Source organism: Ursus maritimus, unplaced genomic scaffold (genome assembly GCF_017311325.1).
Source record: "Ursus maritimus isolate PB19 unplaced genomic scaffold, ASM1731132v1 scaffold_1, whole genome shotgun sequence".
Taxonomy (NCBI): domain Eukaryota; kingdom Metazoa; phylum Chordata; class Mammalia; order Carnivora; family Ursidae; genus Ursus; species Ursus maritimus.
The window spans coordinates 33,109,362-33,124,486 of record NW_024423343.1 but is presented as its reverse complement, the minus strand read 5'-3'; the positions used below and the strand labels follow the sequence as shown (position 1 = coordinate 33,124,486).

Here is a 15,125-nt window from a genome sequence, read left to right as displayed (position 1 = left end):
AAGAGATATTTGAACAAATTGTAGCTGAAAACTTCCCTAATCTAGCAAGGAAACAAGCATTCGTGTCCAAGAGCCAGAGAGGACCCCTCCAAAGCTCAACCACGACAAACCTACACCACGTCACGTCACAGTGCAATTTGCAAATATTAGATCCAAGGATACAATACTGAAAGCGGCCAGGGCAAAGAAATTTCTCACGTACCAAGGCAAAGGTATCAGAATTACGTCAGACCTGTCTACACAGACCTGGAATGAGAGAAAGGGTTGGGGGGGCATTTTAAAAACTCTTTCAGAGAAAACCATGCAGCCAAGGATCCTTTATCCAGCAAAGCTGTCATTCAGAATTGATGGAGAGATAAAGACCTTCCAGAATCGCCAGTCACTGACCAATTTCGTAACCACGAAACCAGCCCTACAGGAGATATTACGGGGGGTTCTATAATGGTAAAAAGGCCCCAAGAGGGATACAGAACAGAAATTCACAATCTATAGAAACAAAGACATTACAGGCAACATGACATCATTAAAATCATATCTCTCAATAATCACTCTCAATGTGAATGGCCTAAATGCTTCCATAATGCCACACAATTGCAGATTGGATAAAAAGACATCACCCGTCCATTTGCTGTCTACAAGAGACTCATTTTGAACCTAAAGATACAACCAGACTGAAAGTAAAGGGATGGAATACCATCTTTCATGCCAATGGACCTCAAAAGAAAGCTGGGGTAGCAATTCTCATATCAGACAGATTGGATTTTAAACTAAAGACTACAGATACAGAAGGGCACTATATTATTCTTAAAGGATGTACCCAACAAGTGGATATGACAATTATAAATATATGCCCCCAACAGGAGAGCAGAAAGATATACAAGCCAACTCTTAACCAGAATAAAGAGACATACAGATAATAATATGTTAATAGTAGGGGACCTCAACACTCCACTATCAGCAACAGATAGATCACCTAAGCAGAAAATCAACAAAGAAACAAGAGCTTTGAATGCCATACTAGATGAGTTGGACCTCATAGATATATATAGAACACTACACCACAGAACCAAAGAATACTCATTCTATTCTAATGCCCATGGAACATTCTCAAGAATAGACCATGCTCTGGGTCACAAAACAGGTCTCAACCGATCCTAAAAGACTGAAATTATTTCCTGCATATTCTCAGACCACAGTGCTTTGAAATTGGAACTCAATCACGAGCAAAAATTTGGAAGAAACTCAAACACTTGGAGACTAAGAACCATCCTGCTCAAGAATAATTTGATAAACCAGGAAATCAAAAATCATTAAACAATTTATGGAGACCAACGAGAATGAAAACACAACGGTCCAAAACCTATGGGACACTGCAAAGGCAGTCCTAAGGGGAAAATACATAGCCATCCAAGCCTCACTCAAAAGAAGAGAAAAATCTAAAATGCAGTTTTTATAGTCTCAACTCAAGAAGCTGGAGCTGGAACAGAAGAACAGGCCTAACCCACGCATGAGAAGGCAGGTGATCAAGATTAGAGCAGAGATCAATGAATTAGAAACCAGGAGCACAGTAGAGCAGATCAACAGAACTACAAGCTGGTTCTTTGAAATAATTAATAAAATAGACAAACCACTGGCAAGATATATCCAAAAGAATACAGAAGGGGCCCAAATTAATAACATTATAAATGAAAGGGGAAAGGTCACAACCAACACCAATGAAATACGAAGGATTATTAGAAACTTTTATCAACAGCTTTATGCCAATAAATTAAGCAATCTGGAAGAGGTGGAGGCCTTCCTGGAAACCTATAAACTACCAAGACTGAAACAGGAAGAAATTGATTTTTTAAACAGACCAATTAATTATGAAGAGATTGAAACAGTGATTAAAAACCTTCAAAAAAACAAAACGCCAGGGCCTGATAGATTCCCCGGGGAATTCTACCAAACATTCAAAGAAGAAATAATACCTATTCTTCTAAAGCTATTTCAAAAAAATAGAAACAGAAGGAAAGCTACCAAACTCATTCTATGAGGCCAATATTACCTTGATCCCCAAACCAGGCAAAGACCCCATCAAAAAGGAGAATTACACACCCTAAGGTCCCTATAAAACATCAGATTTCCCTAGTGAATCTGGAGGGCAAAATTCTCAACAAGATCCTTGCTAATAGGATCCAACAGTACATTAAAAGGATTATCCATCATGACCAAGTGGGATTCATCCCTGGGATGCAAGGGTGGTTCAACATTCGCAAATCAATCAGTGTGATAGACTATATCAACAAGAAAAAAGCAAAAAATCATATGATTCTCTCAATAGATGCAGAAAAAGCATTTGACAAAATACAGCATCCTTTCCTGATTAAAACCCTTCAGAGTGTAGGAATAGAGGGTACACTTCTCAATCTCATAAAAGCCATCTATGAAAAGCCTACAGCAAATATCATTCTCAATGGGGAAAAGCTGGAAGCCTTTCCCTTAAGATCAGGAACACGACAAAGATGCCCACTCTCGCCACTATTATTCAACATAGTACTAGAAGTCCTTGCAACAGCAATCAGACGACAAAAAGGGATCAAAGGTATCCAAATCGGCAAAGAAGAAGTCAAAATGTCTCTCTTCGCAGATGACATGATACTCTATATGGAAAACCCAAAAGAAGCCACTCCCAAACTATTAGAAGTTATAGAGCAATTCAGTAACGTGGCGGGATACAAAATCAATGCTCAGAAATCAGTTGCATTTCTATACACGAATAACGAGACCGAAGAAAGAGAAATGAGGGAATCCATCCCATTTACAATAGCACCAAAAACCATACGTTACCTTCGAATTAACTTAACCAGAGACGTAAAGGGCCTATATTCTAGAAACTATAAATTACTCTTGAAAGACATTGAGGAAGACAGAAAAAGATGGAAAAATATTCCATGCTCATGGATTGGAAGAATTAACATAGTTAAAATGTCCATGCTACCCAGAGCAATCTACACTTTCAATGCTATCCCGATCAAAATACCGAGGACATTTTTCAAAGAACTGGAACAAATAGTCCTTAAATTTGTATGGAAACAGAAAAGGCCCCGAATCTCCAAGGAACTGTTGAAAAGGAAAAACAAAGCTGGGGGCATCACAATGCCGGATTTCGAGCTGTACTACAAAGCTGTGATCACAAAGACAGCATGGTACTGGCACAAAAACAGACACATAGACCAATGGAACAGAACAGAGAACCCAGAAATGGACCCTCGGCTCTTTGGGCAACTAATATTTGATAAAGCAGGAAAAAACATCCGGTGGGAAAAAGACAGTCTCTTCAATAAATGGTGCTGGGAAAATTGGACAGCTACATGCAAAAGAATGAAACTTGACCACTCTCTCACACCATACACAAAAATAAACTCCAAATGGATGAAAGACCTCGATGTGAGACAGGAATCCATCAAAATTCTAGAGGAGAACATAGGCAGCAACCTCTACGACATCGGCCAAAGCAACCTTTTTCATGACACATCCCCAAAGGCAAGAGAAACAAAAGATAAAATGAATTTATGGGACTTCATCAAGATTAAAAGTTTCTGCACAGCCAAGGAAACAGTCAGAAAAACTAAGAGGCAGCCCACGGAATGGGAGAATATATTTGCAAATGACACTACAGATAAAGGACTGGTATCCAAGATCTACAAAGAACTTCTCAAACTCAATACACGAGAAACAAATAAACAAATCAAAAAATGGGCAGAAGATATGAACACTTTTCCAATGAAGACATACAAATGGCTAACAGACACATGAAAAAGTGTTCAAAATCATTAGCCATCAGGGAAATTCAAATCAAAACCACACTAAGACACCACCTTACGCCAGTTAGAATGGCAAAAATTGACAAGACAAGAAACAACAATTGTTGGAGAGGATGTGGAGAAAGGGGATCCCTTCTACATTGTCGGTGGGAATGCAAATTGGTACAGCCGCTCTGGAAAACAGTGTGGAGGTCCCTTAAAAAGTTAAAAATTGAGCTACCCTATGATCCAGCCATTGCACTACTGGGTGTTTACCCCAAAGATACAGACGTAGTGAAGAGAAGGGCCATATGCACCCCAATGTTCATAGCAGCATTGTCCACAATAGCTAAATCGTGGAAGGAGCCGAGATGCCCTTCAACAGATGACTGGATTAAGAAGATGTGGTCCATATATACAATGGAATATTACTCAACTATCAGAAAGAACGAGTTCTCAACATTTGCTGCAACATGGACGGCACTGGAGGAGATAATACTAAGTGAAATAATCAAGCAGAGAAAGACAACTATCATATGATTTCTCTCATCTATGGAACATAAGAACTAGGAAGATCAGTAGGAGAAGAAAGGGATAAAGAAAGGGGGGGTAATCAGAAGGGGGAATGAAGCATGAGAGACTATGGACTCTGAGAAACAAACTGAGGGGTTCAGAGGGGAGGGGGGTGGGGGAATGGGATAGGCTGGTGATGGGTTGTAAGGAGGGCACGTATTGCCTGGTGCACTGGGTGTTATACGCAACTAATGAATCATCGAACTTTACATCAAAAACCAGGCATGTACTGTATGGTGACTAACATAATAAAAAAAAATTGAAAAAAAAAAAGTAGTAAAATCCGGGGAGGCCAAAATTAGAAATGCTTTAACCAAGATGCAGTTGCAAGTGGAGGCCATAAGAATGAGGATGAATGAAACAGAAGAAGGAATCAGTGATATAGAAGATAAATTATGGAAAAATAATGAAGGTGGAAAGAAGAGGGAAAGAAAAGTATTAGAGCACGAAGGTAGACTTAGGTAACTCAGTGATTCCATAAAGTGAAATAATATCCTTATTAGGGGAGTCCCAGAAAAAGAAGAGCAGGAAAAAGGGGAACAAGGTTTATTTGAACAAATTATAGCTGAGAACTTCCCTAATCTGGAGAAGGAAACAGGCATTTAAGTCCAAGAGCCACAGAGAACTCCCCTCAAAATAAAAAAAAAATAGGTCAATACCCCAACATATTATAGTGACAACTGCAAACTACAAAAATAAAGAGAAAATCCTGAAAGCAGATCAAGACAAGTAGTCCTTAATCTACAAGGGTAGACACATAAGACTGGAAGCGGACCTGTCCACAGAGACCTGGCAGGCCAGAAAGGACTGGCATGATATATTCAACATGCTAAATGGGGAAAATATGCAGCCAAGAATACTTTATCAAGCAAGGCTGTCATTCATAACAGAAGAAGAAATCAAGAATTTCTAAGATAAACAAAAACTAAAGGACTTCGTGAATACTAAACCAGCCCTGCAAGAAATACTAAAGGGGGCCCTTTGAGAGTAAAGAGAAACCAAAAGTAACAAAGACCAGAAAGGAACAGAGACAATCTACAGGAACAGTGACTTTACTGGTATTACAGTGGCACTAAATTCATATTTTTCAACAATTACCCTGAGTGTAAATGGACTCAACACTCCCATAAAAAGAGGATATCAGAATGGATTTAAAACAAAAAAAACCCCATCAATATGCTGCTTTCAAGAGACTCACTTTAGATCCAAGACTCCTCCAAATTGAAAGTGGTGGCGTGGAGAACCACTTATCATGCTCATGGACATCAAAAGAAAGCTGGAGTAGTCATCCTTTTATCAGACAAACTAGATCTTAAACCAAAGACTGTAATAAGAGATGAAGAAGGACACTGTATCATAATAAAGGGGTCTATCCAATAAGAAGATCTAATAATTATAAATATTTATGCCCCCAACTTGGGATCAGCCAAACGTATAAATCAATCAATAACAAACTTATAGAAACCAATTTATAATAATAGGGAACTTTAACACCCCCTCATAGCAATGGACAGATCTAAGCAGAAGATCAACAAGGAAACAAGGGCTTTGAATGACACACTGGACCAGATGGACTTAAATGATATAGTCAGAACATTTCATTCTAAAGCGGCAGAATATACATTCTTTTCAAGTACACATGGAACATTCTCTAGAATAGATCACATACTGGGTCACAAAACAGGACTCAATGGGTACAAAAAGACTGAGATCATACCATGCATATTTTCAGACCACAATGCTGTGAAACTTGAAGTCAACCACAAGAAAAAATTTGAAAGGACCACAAGCACACGGAGGTTAAAGAACATCCTACTAAAGAATGAACAGGTCAACCAGGAAATTAAAGAAGAATTTTTAAAAATACATGGACGCAAATGAAAACGAAAACATGACAGTTCAAAACTTTTGGGATGTAGCAAGGATGGTCCCAAGAGGGAAGTATATAGCAATACAGGCCTTCCTCAATAGTCTCAAATACACAACCTAACCTTATATCTAAAGGAATTAGAAAAAAGAATAGCAAATAAAGACTAAATCCAGCCGGAGAAGGGAAATAATAAAGATCAGAGCAGAAATCGATGATATAGAAATAATAATAAAAAAGAACAGATTAACGAAACTGGGAGATGGTTCTTTTGAAGAATTAACAAGATTGATAAAACAAAAAGAAATAAAAGGCATGAAAATCAGCAAAAAGGAAGTCAAACTCACTCTTCACAAATGACATGATACTCTATGTAGAAAACCCAAAAGATTCCAGCAAAAAATTGCTAGAACTGATATAGGAATTCGGCAAAGTTGCAGGACATAAAATCAATGCACAGAAGTCTGTTGCATTTCTATACATTAAAAAATGAAGCAGCAGAAAGAGAAATCAAGGAATCAATCATATTTACAATTGCACCAAAAACCATAAGATTGCACCAAAAACCATAAGATACCTAAGAATAAACCTAACCAAACAGGTAAAAGATCTGTACTCTGAAAACTATAGAATATTTATGAAAGAAATTGAGGAAGACACAAAAAATGAAAAATATTCCATGTTCATGGATTGGAAGACAAAATATTGTTAAAATGTCTATGCTACCTAAAGCAATCTACACATCAGTTCAATCCCTATAAAAATACCACCAGCATTTTTCACAGAGCTGGAACAAACAATTCTAAAATTTGTATGGAAACAGAAAAGACCTCAAATAGCCAAAGGAATGTTGAAAAAGAAAACCAAAGCTGGAAGCATCACAGTTCCATTCTTCAAAGCTGTAATCATCAAGACATTATGGTACTGGCACAAAAACAGACACATAGATCACTGGAACAGAATAGAGAACCCAGAAATGGACCCTCAACTCTGTGGTCAACTAATCTTCACAAAACAGGAAAGAATATCCAATGGTAAAAAGCTGTCTCTTCAACCAACGGTGTGGAAAAATTGGACAGCCACATGTAGAAGAATTAAACTGGACCATTTTCTTAGGGCACCTGGGTGGCTCAGTTGGCTGGGCATCTGCCTTTGGCTCAGGTCATGATCCTGGGGTCCTGGGATGGAGCCCCACATCGGGCTCCTTGCTCCACAGGGGGTCTGCTTCTCCCTCTCCCTCTCCCCAGTGCTAGTGCTCTCTCTCTCTCTCTCAAAATAAATAAAATCTTAAGAAGAAAAAAAAGAAAAAAAGAAACTGTACCATTTTCTTATACCATACATAAAAACAAACTCAAAATGGATGAAAGACCTAAATGTGAGACATGAAACCATTAAAATCCTGGAGAACACAGGCAGCAACCTCTTTGACCTAGGCTGCAGCACTTCTTGCTAGACAGGTCTCCAGAGGCAAGGGAAACAAAAGCAAAAATGAACTATTGGGACTACATCAAGATAAAAAGCTTTTGCACAGCAAATGAAACAGTCGACAAAACTAAAAGGCAACCTATGGAATGGAGAAGGTATTTGCAAATGACATTGTGGGTAAAGGGCTAGTATCCAAAATCTATAAAGAACTTATCAAACTCAACACCCAAAAAACAAATAATCCAGTCAAGAAATGGGCAGAAGACATGAACAGACATTTCTCCAAAGAAAACACACAATGGCCAAAAGACACATGAAAAAATGATCAATATCACTCAGCATCAGGAAAATACAAATCAAAACCACAATGATTTTGAGGTGGTGGAACCACCACCTCACACTGGTGAAAACGGCCAAAATGAACAACTTAGGAAACAACAGATGACGGTGAGGGATAGGGAACCCTTTTACACTGTTGGTGGAAATGCGAACTGTGCAGCCACTCTGGAAAACAGTATGGAGGTTTCTCAAAAAGTTAAAAATAGAACTACCATATAACCCAGCAATTGCACTTCTAGGTTTATCCAAAGGATACAAAAATAGTGATCGAAGGAGCACATGCCCCCCAGTGTTTTTAGCAATGTTTACAGAAAGAGCCCAGATGTCCATCAACAGATGAATGGATAAAAAAGATGTGGTATGTATATACAATGGAATATTTCTCAGCCATCAAAAAGAATGAAATCTTGTCAATCTCAATGACATGGATGGAACTAGAGGGTATTATGCTAAGGAAATAAGTCAGTCAGAGAAAGACACCATAAGATTTTCACTCGTATGTGGAATTTAAGAAACAAAAGAGATGAACATGGGGAAGGAAAGGAAAAATAAAGTAAGATAAAAGCAAAGAGGGAGGCAAACCGTAAGCGGTTCTTAATTGCAGAAAACAAACTGAGGATTGCTGGAGGACAGGTAGGTGGGGGATGGGGTAATTGGGTGACAGGAATTAAGGAGGGCACTTGATATAATGAGCACTGGGTGTTATATGCAACTAATAAATCACTAAATTCTACCCCTGAAACTAATAATACACTATATATTAACTAAATTGAATTTAAGTAAAAATTAAAAAGAAAAACAGACACATAGATCAATAGAATAGAATGGAAAGTCCAGAAATAGTCATGATTATATGGTCAATTAATCTTTGACAAAGGAGGCAAGAATATGCAACTGGAAAATGACAGTCTCTACAACAAATGGTGTTGGGAAACAGGACAGCTGCATGCAAAAGAATGAACTGGACCACTTCCTTATACCATACATAAAAGGAAACTCAAAATGGTTAAGGACCTACACGTGAGAATTAAAACCATAAAAATTCTAGAAGACAGCACAGGCAGTGATTTCTCTGACATCAGCTGTAGCAATATTTTTCTAGATGTGTCTCCTAAGGCAAAGGAAACAAAACCAAAAATAAACTATTGAGACTACATCAAAATAAAAAGTTTGTGCACAGCAAAGGAAACCATCAACAAAACTAAAAGGCAATCTATGAAATGGGAGAAAATATTTGCAAATAACACATCTGATAAAGACTTAGTATCCAAAATAAAGAACTCATACAACTCAACAACAAAGAAAACGGCAATCCAATTAAAAATGTGCAGAGGGCCTGATCAGGCATTTTTCCAAAGAAGACATACAGATGGGCAAGAGGCCCATGAAAGGATGCTCAACATCACTCATTATCAGGGAAATGCAAATCAAAACTACAGTGAGATATCACCTCACACCTGTCAGCATGGCTAAAATCAGCAAAACAAGAAACAACAGATGTTGGTGGGGATGTGGAGAGAGGGGAAACTTCTTGCACTGCTGGTGGGAATGAAAACTGTTGCAGCCACTGTGCAAAACAGTATGGAGGTTCCCCCAAAAATTAAAAATAGAACTGCCTTATGATCAAGAAATCACACCACTAGGTATTTACCTAAAGAAAACAAAGACACTACTTAAAAAGATATATGCACCCCTATGTTTACTGCAGCATTATTTACAATAGTCAAGATATCAAAGCAAAATTGAAAAAACATTTTTTTCGAAAAAGCACATCTGACCCATGTCATCCCCCTGCTTAAAACCCACCAGCTTTTCCTATCTCCTGTAGCCATGGTTCTCAACTTTGAATATCCTTGAAGTCAAATATATTCTAAGCATTATCTGCAAACTACTGTTTTCCAAAATGTATTCCTGTAAGATGTGAAATATACCTCAGTGATGTATTTGCTTCCAAGTTTTAAAAAACTGTATTTTGAACAGAAAATGCTAAACATATTTATACAGCTGTTATTGCCCTATGATAATCCGCTTTCAAGAAATCATGTCCCATACAATGTCAAGAAATCATAGAAAGACTACCTATTGCTTAAATACACAATGTTCCGTCTGTGTACTGATGCACAGGCAGATTAGAGGGCCACCCATTCTGTGTTCAATGGTCTACATTGTGTATCTTATAGCTATTATAATAATTTTAATAACAAATACTTGTATTACTCTAAATTTGTTGTACAATGAACATCCATAGTACCTAAACTCATTCCTCTGCCCCTGTGTCTGAAAAGAATTAATCTATGAAGTCATTATAACTAAATCCAAGTGCACACTTCATTTCCTAAGCTCTTTTTGCTGTTCTGTCAAAATATTAAAATATTCTACGGTCAAATAATTTGGGAAACCAAACTTGGGTAAACACTGTACCCTGCATATAGGTGCACTACTCTTTTTCGAATGTATGTAGATGCTGTTGTACCTATAAGCAAATTAAAAACACTGCTGCATGGTAGCTTTTTGTCATTACAGATTTTCCCGGTCAGTAGAAAGTAAAGAGCCAGTTACTCTTCTGTGAGAAACTTTCCTTTTTTTTGCAATAAAAAGGAATCCTTCTACTAAATAAATAAATAAATAAATAAATATATATATATATATATATATGAAATCACCATTCTACAAAATAAAGTCCATATTCCTTAAAATGACATATAACAAACACCTTCTATGGCCTAAACTTCCAAGCACATCCATCTTACACAACCTTTGCAATTTTTCCTACTATTATAGCTAAATCCTAATATGCTCTCAATTTATCTTAACGATGAATCAAGAGTATTCTAAGTTTTTGGAATTAGGAGGGTACTGCAGAAATCAAGTAATTCAACTCCTCGATCTCACAGAGGATATCATCTTTTTGTGTACCATTTGCTCCCGATACTTTTATCTGTACTATTCTTTTAAAACTTAAGACCAACAGAGAATGTAAAATTTCCTAATCATCTTCTAACACTTTGAAAAACTAAGTTGCAATTTGATTGTCCTTTTCCATTTCCTCCATCCCCTGGATATACCACTATATGGTAAACTCCAGCATTTCACACATTTCAAATATAAATTAGTCTAATTAATAATAGGTGGCCAAAAATTCACTTTGCAGACATGATGCAGATTTGCTCCTATAAGTTCATCTGTAAAACCTCTGGAATTAAAAACAGGGTAACTGAAGTTTCTGGAGTTTTGCCCTTTAACCATATAAAGGAAATCCTAATGATGGTGATAACAGCATCACAGATGTCAATGATGACAGCAGCTGACACTTAATGACTCTGTGCTTCGCAGCGGTAAACACTTTACATCATTATCTCCCTCAGATCTTCAGACAACACTACAAGTAAGGTAGATTGTCATACTTATATCTAAATTATTGTCTTAATTTAACAGTTAATAAAACAAGGCTCTGACAAGTTAAAGAATCTTCAAGGTCCCACAAGTAAGCGCTTCCTCAGTTATTAACACTTTCCAACTTAGGGCAGGTCTCCCTCCCTCCCATCTGCATGCACTGACCCCTAGGTCCTCCCCCAGCCCTCTAGGTGGTCAGGTAGGGGACAGACTCTGCCTGCTGGGCCCCCACTCACATTCAGCAGCCGGTACCCAGTGCCCTCCTTGTTCTCGTCCTTGGGCAGGTACACGGTCTTGTTATGTTCCTGGAAGTTACGAGCGGAAGAAAACTCCGGCGCTCTGCTGGGCATGATTTCCAGGGTGGCATGAGGACTCCTCTGAAGTATAGGGGCTGTGTACAGGGAACGGACCCGCCCGCTGCGGTTATCAGCTGTGTTGGAACCCTTAAGCAACTCTTGGGGCGGCTCCATTCCTCCATCCTCTGCTGAATGGGTCTGCGCCTAACCGTTGGCCTGCTACTGCGCAGGCGCAGCCCTCCCTCCGCCTTGCCACGGCTTTTCCCGTGCATGCGTACACACAAGGTGTGTGACTCACACCCTCACTTCACTTCATTATTTGCATCAATAATCACCTGCCACAGCTGATTTTGGGAGAGTGGGAGTTTAATGAGCCTGGGGTCGGCTGCAAGCACTTGAAGCCATTTCAGTCTCCCTCACAAGGGAGTCAACATGCCGGTGGACAGCAAGTCTCCTCAGCACTGTGATTGAACACCTTAGTTCACCTTCTTGGCTGCCCCTTAAACCGTCATAAGCCTGTTTTCCCTAAACCAATTCCTTCTGGGAGATTTACATCAATAATCACTTCCTTATGCTATCCCCTGAGCCCCAGATACTATGGTTCCAACAATCTACTTGGACATCCTACTGTCCCGTACACTCATAACACACGTTAATATTCATCTTGCCTCCCAGACCTCTACTATGTTCCAAACTCATTTAATATGGCAATATCACAGCCACAAATGCTTGAAACTTCAGACTTATTTTTTAATTCTAACCCTAAATATTTGAACCCTGCTCTTTCTTTTTACAGCACCTGGTTTAGGACACGTCACATACACAGCTGCAGTGATTTATTCCTGGATCTCCCAGCCTGCTCTCATCCACCCTATCCCCTGCGCCAATATGAGTACAGTTTACCTTTAAAAACAAACAAAGCCAAAAAATGAAAATAGAAACAAAACCAGAAACTTTCAGAGCTTCTTTGTTAGCCATAAATTTGAATTCCTTAATTTGGAAACCAAGGGCATCCAAAATGCACCCTATCTCAAGATCATAATTTATTCCTATTCTACTTGGGATCTATTTTTTTTTTTTATTCAAGAACCAGCTCAAACTTTAGCTTTCAGTTAAATCTTATAACCCAATACACATACCCTCAAAGCAGAATTAGCTGTTGTCTCTAAGCTACAACTTGTCATATAGCTATTAGTGGGCTCATGCTATCAGAATTAGTTAATTTCAAAAGATAGTTCTTTGGGAATGGGAACCTGATCCTCACCTCGTACTCCTTAGGGCTCATGGCACGAGAGCCCAAAGCCCTCAATACATGTTTGTTGTCATCAGCGTCTGTGCTGTGTGGTGTTTAACCACTGTGCCAATGAGACTTGCTGCCCACCAGCTCATGATGACTTCCTTAGGGCTCGTGTGATGCAACATAAAAAATATCTAACCTAAATCTAGTCAAACTTCTAGACCTAACCTCCAGTCTACAGGAAATTCAAGAGATAGAGAACAAATTGAATAATGCTATTAGGGAAAAAATCAAACAAATACAAAATGTAGGTGGGACATGCGAAAACAAAATGGTTTGGATTCTTTAAAAAAAATGTGAAGAGGAAATACAGAAAGGTACAGCCACTTGGAAAACAGTTTGGCAATTTCTTAAAAAACTAAACATGTAACTACCACACAACCTAGCAATTGCACTCTGGGGGAGTATCCCAGAGAAATAAAAACATACATCCACACAAAAACCTGTGCACAAATGTTCATGGCAGTTTTATTCAAAACAGCCAAACAAATGGAATTAACTCAGATGTTCTCCAACACGGAAATGGTGAAACAAACTGCAGGGTGTACCTACCTTGGAGTACAACTAAGCAATGAAAAGGGATGAACACACAACTTGGATGAATCTCCTGGGAAGAAACAAGCTAATCCCAAAAGATTACATTCTTGAAATGACAAAATTGTGGAAATAGAAGACCGCTTAGACAGCCAGGGGTTGGAGTTAGAGGTGCAGAGATGGAGATGTGGGAGGGAGACATAAAAGGGCAGCAGCGAGAGATTCCTGTGGTTTGGCAAACTGTTCAGTATCTTGACTGTGGTGGTAGATACACAAACCTACATAGCTGGTAAAACTGTATAGAAATTAACACACACACACACACACACCGGTACAAGAAAAACTAGGGAAATTTGAATAAGATCAGTGGGTTTTATCAATGTCAATCTTCCGGATATGATATTATACTACAGCTTTGTAAAATGTTATTCAGAGACACTGGCAAGGTGTACAATGGATTTCTCTGCATTATTTCTCATGTATGCATGAATCTACATTTATCTCAGGAAATTTTTCAGTTAAAAATGTCATAGGGGAGAGAAAAAAAAAGGTGAGAAGGCCATTTAAAATTAAGAGATAAAACCACCAAATGGAATGTGCAAACCTTTACTACATCTTGAGAAACCACCGGGGAAATTTGAGGATAGACCCTTTAATGATACTGTGCTATGTAAACATACATTCTTGTTTTTGGAGGATGCATGTTTACATATTCCAGTGCAGTGACATGGTGTTACCAACTTACTTTCAAAAGATTTACCAAGAACAGGGAGCCTGCGTGGCTCGGTCAGTTGAGTGTCAGGTCATGATCTTGGGGTTGTGGGGTTGAGCCCCGTGTCTCGCTCCACACTGGGAGAAGGAGCCTGCTTGAGATTCTTTCTCTCTCTCTTTCCCTCTGCTCCCCCCCATCTCTCTCCCTCTCTTAAAAAAAAAAAAAGATTTAGCAAGAACAAAAGGGGGTGTAAGGAAAAACAAATGAGCAAATGTGGCAAAATTTTAACAATTTTTAACAATTTATTTTACAATTTAACAATATTTTACAATTTAACAATAATAATTTAACAATTATTAAATCTAGGTTGATCTACATTACAGTTGCTATAATACTAGTCTTTCAACATTTTTACATTTGGTAGTTTCCAAATGAAAAGCCCTCAGAGCTCACTCCTGTATATGGTCTTTTTCTTGCCCCTATCTCCACCAGTAGAAATCCCACTCATCCTATAAAGGACATGCCCACACCCAACCTTACCCACAATACTCTCCTAGATTCTGTTACTCCTTATGCCTATCTATGCCTATTCATTTTCTCATTTTTTTGTCCTCTCACAACCCAGCAATTTGATTGAAATCAAATCATGTGTCATAATCCAAGCTTTACATTTCATAATGATTACAGACGGTGTATAGATGGCCCAAGTCCTGGTTAGTCTACTAGCTATATCACAATCACCTGGGACGTCTTCTAAAAAGTGGTTTTCCAGGCACCCCCTCATACCTACTGAATCAGAATCTCTGGGGATGGGCCTAGGAGTCTATGTTTTGTTCTGTTTACAGGGAGTAGGGAGAGGTAGGTATTAATTACTGAATATTTTGCATCCCCCCAAAACAACAAA

At 38.5% G+C, this 15,125-nt stretch overlaps 1 protein-coding gene across 1 annotated transcript in view; it reads right to left on the bottom strand.

Moving 5' to 3' along the window:
• Nucleotides 1-11,894, bottom strand: part of C2CD6 (C2 calcium dependent domain containing 6) — a 160,118-nt gene extending 148,224 nt beyond the window's left edge. Inside the window, exon 1 of the mRNA XM_008687546.2 lies at nt 11,619-11,894. Within this exon, the coding sequence (XP_008685768.2) occupies nt 11,619-11,852 (234 nt within the window). The 5' untranslated portion in view covers nt 11,853-11,894. The remainder of the gene's footprint in view (nt 1-11,618) is intronic.
• Nucleotides 11,895-15,125: the final 3,231 nt, after the last annotated feature.